The sequence below is a fragment of the Brienomyrus brachyistius genome, chromosome 6 (assembly GCF_023856365.1).
Source record: "Brienomyrus brachyistius isolate T26 chromosome 6, BBRACH_0.4, whole genome shotgun sequence".
Classification (NCBI taxonomy): Eukaryota; Metazoa; Chordata; class Actinopteri; order Osteoglossiformes; family Mormyridae; genus Brienomyrus; species Brienomyrus brachyistius.
The window spans coordinates 2,200,661-2,208,426 of record NC_064538.1 but is presented as its reverse complement, the minus strand read 5'-3'; the positions used below and the strand labels follow the sequence as shown (position 1 = coordinate 2,208,426).

Here is a 7,766-nt window from a genome sequence, read left to right as displayed (position 1 = left end):
TTAGGGATGGTGGTTTTTATTCAGTGCTTAAGGGAATCAAAGCTATGGGGAGGTGTTGGGTTTTTATCTATAAATTCATTCTACAGTTAAGCAGCAAATATGCGACAGTAACAAATGTTTGTGGGAAGGACTAGTATAAATGATGAACGTTACATTTTGGCTGCGGAACGCTTCAGGACTTTGAATATAACTGGTCTTACACACCAATGCAAGCATTCATGCTTATTTATGGATGCTTAACAGGGTTTGGGTGCATCCTGTAACAAAGGTGAGCGGATCACTGATGCTTAGATGGTTTATGAATTTGGTCAGTGATGATTTTGATGGAAACCAAATGCCAAATGCTGTATGGCAAGAAATTTGTGAAGGAAATTGATTATGGCTTTTTATTAGTTTTGGGTGTCTGGTTGTCCTGCTGGAGTTTGGCACTTATCCGGTGGTAGTGACACTTTTCACCGAAAATGCCGCCATCAACATGTTTGAAAATGGGCTCGTTACATTGTGTAGCATTGTTCCGTTCTTAGCCATGTCCCCAAAGCACATTCTGATACTCTGTAGCGATTTACAAACGAGGCCTCAAAACGAAGTGGTTGGGTTGCCAGTCAGAGACTGATTTGCCCCGATTGGAATTTGAAAAAGGTTTTGCTTTGCTTGGTTAGAGATGGTCATATGTTTGACCTGTACGATCTTTGGTCTCATGGAGGTTGTTAATTCCTCAAGCCGTTCACGAAAAAACACATTCAGCACAGTAGTAATTATGAACGTGGTTAATGTGCTTCAAAGGCCGCTAATTCGGAAGCGATTTTAACAAAGTGCCATTTTTCTGAGTGTACATTTTTATCGCACGTCCTCTGGTGCCCTTGCAGATGCTTTGTGAAGCTCCCATTATACACACACAAAAGGGCACAGTGCACGTCAGCTACATTGTTACGGTGTGAAATGCTAACGGCAGGTACACAGGCCTTAACATGAAGGTTTAAATGCTTTGTGCTGCACCAGTCCAAGAAGGTGAAGAATCGCTGTACAGGAACATCGCAAGGTCAAGGAGTCTGCAATGACGCCTTCGGTAGCCATGTGTCCAGATACCGTCATGTCCTGTGTGGCAGTATTTGTACTGTATCTGCTGATCACTGGGTGTAAAGCAGCTGTTTGCCTTGCCTATTTTTTTTTTTTTGGGGGGGGGGGGGGGGATTAGTATTTGCAATATGGACAAAAGCATTGGAATATCAGGCCATGACATCACATTCAAAATCCGTACACATCCCTCCTTTGCGGCTATAACAACTGTCACTTCTGGGAAGGCTTTCCACAAGAATTTGGAGTTTGACAATTTTGTCAAGTTGAGTTTTGACAATTCATCCAGAAAAAGCATTTGTGCGATCACTGATGTTCAGCGTGAAGGTCTGGCTCGCAGTCTCCATTCCAAAAAGTGTTGGCGTGAGATCAGAGCTCTGTGTGGGCCAGTCAAGCTCTTCCACACCAAACTCGCCCATGATGCATTTGTGAACATATCCCCTTATTTCCAGCACAACTATCTTCCAACATCAAGATTAAGGTGGCTGGTGGTGTCAGATGTGAATTGAACGTTAGATTTTTTTATTTTTTTTTTAAATAACAGAATGAAGCATGTATTTTCAGTAGTACTTTAGCGAATAGTGACAATCACCAGGAATGTCCCCAAAACAAGCTAAGAAACCACAGAAATTAAACAATGATTCACATAGATTAAATAAATTTCTGATGCTAAGCAGAACAGACGGTGTAAGTAGGTAAGCGGATTATTTGAAGAAATCAGAGAAACTGACGACATGGAAACGTAGAAGGTTACCAGGACTCTAGAGGCACTTCTCACAATTATCCTTGGCATATTTATAAATAACCTCATGAATATTGGCGATGCGGATCTCCGGCCCATCAGAATTTCAAGCTGTTTGCCTGGAAGTTTCACCAGATGGTGGGTAAAGGACTAGAGCATGGCTTTCTGAGACACGATCGCCCAGTTCACACGGAGGGTATGCACAGGACACACACACGGGCAGGTAGGCAGTGGTAGTGTTCACAAACCCCATCATGCATGATGCACTTCATTTCCTGTAAAAGCAAAGAAGCTTTCTTTATAAGTCACTCAAAGGACCGAGGCAGTTCTCCTCCCCAGATTCCTGCTTGCTGACAGTGACTGCAGTGACCCAGCACTTACGACCCCATGGCACTCTATATATTGTGGAGCGTGCAGTAAACATTCTGTAGAAGAATATAATTCCATTTCCAATGGAGAGAAACAGGAAAGCGCCCATTAAGCACGGGCACCATCGAACATGTCAGGCTGTTCATTCGCAATCTCTTGAACAAACTTCACAAATGGATACATTTAGAAAAAACACTTTTATATAATTGACCAAAAATAACCATATAAACAAAAGTTTCATTTGAAAAACACAAGCATATATTACAATTATAAGAAACCCTATCTATAGATGCAACCAACAGGCCATCTCCATTTGTCATATTGAACAAAATGGCTTATATATAATATATATATATATATGAATAGTCATTTGTCCTTTTAGTTCTATTAACGGAACTTAAAACACTGGGCTGCACATCACGTGGCCGTTTCTCAGTCAGCCCCTCTCCTTCGTAGTTTCCGGGGGAACTGGCACCTGCAGGTTCTGCGCTTGTGGAGTAGATCCCGATTTACCACACCCCTAACTGATGGGCATCCATCCTTTTGGCTTCTGAAGACCCACGGCTAATGGGTATCCCAGGCTCTTCCTGGCAATCTTCTGGGAGCCAAGTTGGTGCAAGTGGAGGTGCCTCTCTGTGCCACACCAGCAAGGTGGAAAGAAGGTTCCCACACCCGCCCCACCAGGAGAGCTAGAAGTCCTTCAGCATGCTGATGCGGGCGTAGATCTTGAGCGCGGGGCCGAGCTTGATGTTCATGGTGCTCATCAGGTGGTCCTCCTTTAGCAGGAGTAGAGCCTGGCCGTCGATCTCCTGCGAGCGGAACTCCTCTGCGATGTCCTGGCAGCCTGGAGATCCAGACACATCAACCACACAAGGGATTTTACATAATCCCGCAGTCATCGGCTTTTAAGTTTAACAGGTTTTTATATAAAAGGCTTAATTCAGTTATTTAGTGAACGTCATGGTGAGGAGGCGGCGGAGCTGACCTGGGAGGGACTGTATGAAGGTGTAACACTTCCTCCACATTCCATTTGGTGGGGTCACTGGGCAGAAAGTGCTGCATGAGGAGGGGCAGCTCTCTGCTGGGGTTCGCCCCCTGGTCCTGCGCCCGCTCCCCCGCGGGTCGGGGGGGGCCCAAGCTGGCAGCAGACAGGGGCGACGGGGCCTCCCCATAGCTGGATATGTCGGAGCAGGGGCTAGACTCTCCCTGTCCGGGGTGAGGGGGCACAGGGGAGGTCACAGTCCCGACCAGGGAGGGCTGAGGTGGGGCTGGAGCCTGGAACACCCCAAACAGTACCTTAGATCCATGCTCATCAAATGTAATGTGCTCCGAAATGAATGCCGGTTATCTCGGCTCTCAGCATGCTAACACATAGCGAAGAGAGGAATTAAGCTGAAAAACAACCCCCGCACTCAAGTCATCCCACATTCAGTTATACAACAGCCGTAACCCTCATCCTCCAAGGTCCAACCCCTTAGCCGCCACGCTCCCTGGAGGCTCCTTACCTGCTTCTTGGCCTCGCTGCTCAGACTCTGCGTGCTGCAGCTCCGCGATCTACGCTTTTTGTGCTTTTCTGCCTTTCTTTTGTCAGGATGGAAAAGACCCATTCGTTTGGTGCAGCCGACGTTATACCTGAGCCAGGGTGTGGGGGGGGGGGGGGGGTTGTTTAAATAAACAATGCATTGCTCATCCATCAACACCAACAATTGTTAGATCCAAAATATTTAATATAAATCAGATCTTTGTATCCCATCTTGGCTGCGCTGATCTTACAGAATTTGTCCCAAAAAAGCTAATTCAGACTGGTCTGCTAGCACTGATATTGATGTCATTGCAAAACACAGGTGACTTTGTCATAAAAATGCAGCAATTAGCATCTGTCAAATGTATATTTTACCTTTTTGCACACAACGTGGAGCAAAACCTCTTCGACCTCTTGAACTTATAAGCGAAGTCCACCAGTCCGCAGAGTTCGCACTTTAGCGTGGGCTCGTCCTCCTGCTCCTTCAGCTCTGAAACGGAGGCGCGGGTGTCAGCCGGCTGAACCCTGCCTCTTGGGGGTTACAGGAGCACCTTGCGAGACTAAATCAGCCTGGCCTGGTTGCTTACCTTGCTGTGGCAGAGTCTCCATGTTGCAGTCAGGGGCGCCAGGCGCCTCGCTCAACAGCGCCTCCTGCTGGTTGTCGAGGTCAGGCTGCGACTGCTGCTTCTGCTTCTTCAGGTTCTCGATCAGCAGTGACGGCCTCTCGATCTGCGGATGCAGCCGGGGTTGGGGGGGGGGACTTGGGTCACGCCTCGCTCCGCCACACATGGGCTGCGGCGCGTGCGACTGCCACCTGCGAGCGGCCTCTCTGCCGGCCCACTTGCAGGATTTATTGCGAGTGCAGCAGCTTTCGTTTAGCCCTTGCTGCTGCTCTGCTGGTTGCACATCTCAGGTTCTCGACTGAGGAACCGTTTATAACGCAGGCTCCTATTACATTGCAGGTTTCTATTTATGACAACCACAGCAGTAGGATCTATTCAACAACAATAATATGATACTGGGTTCAGCAGACTTTCAGGGATGAGGTACGGTCCAGCACTGGAAAGAGACAGGAGAGCGGGGTAGCATTATTTAACATTTGTGTATCCTGTGCTTCCCGGGACAGACAGCAGACTCCATGACCCTGCGTCCGCTGTGACTGGTCCCTATCGATCATGTGACAGCGGTGTGGGCGGCTCTCAGATTACCCCTGAACACGTTGACGGCACAGAGGAACATGCACCTGTTGCTTTCAGCGGTGTAGCAGGGCTGCAATGGTCTTATCACACACTGGAACATACTAATGCACATTTACAGCACCCGTTACAAGGGCACGAGAAGCACCTAAATCAACTTGTAGCTTTTTTTCAAATTTCACTTAAGGGAAATAAAAATCAAAACACTTGGTGACATGAGTCATTTGCAAGCTACTAATGTTAGACAACTTAGAAAACTAAACAGGAAAAAACAAACTCAGAACTGCAGTTTAGACAGACTTTTGGCTTTCCGTTTGTCAGCCCTGCAAGCAGCAAACAGACCACCTGTGGAAATCCATGTAGCTCTAAAGCAACCTTCTATCTTCAAAAAATAAAAAACAAACACAGCAGGAAGACTTGCCCGAGTTTCCATACTTGCTGCTCAGAACATCTTACAAGCTTTTTGTGAAACTGATGGTCAGCGATCAGCACCCATTTGAAGAAGAATCCCAAGATGATTGGGGCAGGTGAGACACAGTGCATGAACACGCTGTCTGGATTCAATTTGAACCCTGGGGGTTTCCAGAACAGGAGAGGAAAACACTGCCGGGCTTAAATCCATTCAGTCCATTAACACAATTAATCACCTGTGTTCCCTGTATCAGCACGTCTGTTCTGCTTATGAAGAAGACAAAACTTTGGTCTATGGAAAGACCACTTCTTCGGTTCTTAGCTGGGCACAGGGGTGGATCCTGAAGATTTATACACCACAATAACTGACTGCTGGGGCATCTGCTCTCTAAGTGAGCAGCAGAACAACCCCCCCCCTCCCAGAAACAGGCCACCAAGGGTGGCATATGAAAAGTGATTTGAGGGCTTCTTCAAGGCTGGTCATCCCACCCATGATATCACATTTTCCACAGGGCCCTGCGAGTTATGTGCCGCTGGCATCATAATACTCATGGCTCTTTCTAGAAAGACCTCCCTCCACTGGTGTCTTCCTCGCCTATCAGGCGACCAAACTGAAGACCGTCGGCACGCATTTCTAACCACTGCAGACCTAGATTAGCTCCATGGTACTAAGTTCACAGCGTTGCCATCTCTCTCTCCAGTCATTTTCACACTGGCAAGGCAGGATGAACAACTACAAAGAGCATCATTTCTTCTGCCAAGGAGTCTTCAATAGCAGCACAATATTCTTTTCAGAGAATGAAGGGGCATTGCGGGCAGCTGCCTGGACTGGGCACATGGCAGTGTACCCCCCCCCCCCCCGCCGCCCGCTCCATCTTTTAAAGTGACCCATCACCATGCTAACACAAAAGGGTAGAGTGCGCATTGTACAAGCAGATATAAGAACCCAAAAAAGATAATGATCAGCTACAACTACCAAAGGAAAGTCAGCAGGAGATACAGAAAGACAGCTTATGCTATGAAGAGGTGCCCGTACCTCTGTAGCACTTACTGTCCTACTGAAATTAGACAGCGTATCTTCATCAGAGGGATCCAACCACACAACAAAGTCACAGACAGGTCTGTGTCAGCATGCATTCTGTCTTCATGAGGTTCAATGGTGCCTCACTTACTGTATGACAACGTACCTGCGTGCTGTGTGTATGATCGTGGCAGGACCGTGTTCAGTCAACACATGAAGATTTTCATTGCGTGGAATGAAATTATTTTTACATTATCCTTCAGATGAGCTGGCACCGATATTGTGTACTGGTCTAGTGGGCTGTACCGCTTCTTCAACTTTTGCAATTCCAAATATGCTAACAAAACAATGTGCAAATAAATTATAATGGGGAGTTTTTTTTCAGAAATAACTTCTATGATTTCAAATCATAGAACACATAGACTACTAAGAATAAACCAAAACACATTAGTAAAGTACCTTAGAAGCATATGCCCTTGTCTGGAATGACCCCATGCATTAAATGCGGTATTGGACATATAGGAGAGAAAATCTTCAGCTAAATGATTTTGTGAAAACCATTCCGTCTTTATTAACAGTCACTTCCGAGCATTTGGCAGTGGGAACAAGCTACGGATGTGGAGTGGGAAACTGGACAGACTCACGGGAAAGGGCTCGGCTCCCTCCTGGATGACGAAGCCTTCGATGAGGTGGGTGAGGATCTGGGGTTTCACTATGGCCTGGGGGGGCTTGTTCTCCGCATTCTGGGGCGTGCTTCCAGTCACAGAGGGCGCATTGCTTCCATTTCCCGAGGTCATGGCTAGAGGCGAGCCCACACCTGGATGCGCATTCACCCTGTCACCGGCAGCGGTACCTGCGGAGCACATCAAAACATAACCGTCGCTACAAATCGGGGGCTCAATATTACTTTCTCCCCGCCCCCTATGTTTTCCTATTTAGGAAACTTCCCGAGCGCACGTAAAGAAAAGCGAAGTGACAAACGCAACGCTTCCACTAATGTTGGTAACATGCACCTCGGGCATTTTTTTTTTGTTTGCACCCCGTGCAGGATCAGAGAACATCTAAACAAGCGGGACCGTAAGCAGCACGCGAGGTGCAGCAAAGCCCCGAGCACGCGGTTTGTTTACTCACCCGGGCAGCACGCGCGTCCGACGCAGACATTCAAGGGGCGGCGCGCGGCTCCCTATACTCACAGTTAAAGGTACTCCAGAATACAACCACTCATAATAAGAAATCCCTTGTATTAGTACGCTGGCCGTGAAAAAAAGCATGTATTTGCTGCACGAACGCTCAATCTAAACAGCTGCCATGAAAACAACTGCACAAAATAAAACACGCGGAGCCATAACTAATCTGTGCTGTTCAACGTAGGCTAGCTGGCTACCTTTCTTTGCTGCTAATCAGCCAGGAGCATGCAAAAGTAAAAAAAAT

The 7,766-nt window shown here is 47.2% G+C and overlaps 1 protein-coding gene across 1 annotated transcript in view; it reads right to left on the bottom strand.

Moving 5' to 3' along the window:
• Positions 1 to 2,367: 2,367 nt before the first annotated feature.
• The window catches only part of phc2a (polyhomeotic homolog 2a (Drosophila)), a 44,283-nt gene continuing 38,884 nt past the window's right edge, over positions 2,368 to 7,766 (bottom strand). Inside the window, 7 exon segments of the mRNA XM_049018456.1 lie at positions 2,368 to 3,029; positions 3,171 to 3,195; positions 3,197 to 3,460; positions 3,691 to 3,817; positions 4,083 to 4,197; positions 4,295 to 4,436; positions 6,980 to 7,188. Coding sequence (XP_048874413.1) covers positions 2,875 to 3,029; positions 3,171 to 3,195; positions 3,197 to 3,460; positions 3,691 to 3,817; positions 4,083 to 4,197; positions 4,295 to 4,436; positions 6,980 to 7,188 — 1,037 coding nt within the window. The 3' untranslated portion in view covers positions 2,368 to 2,874.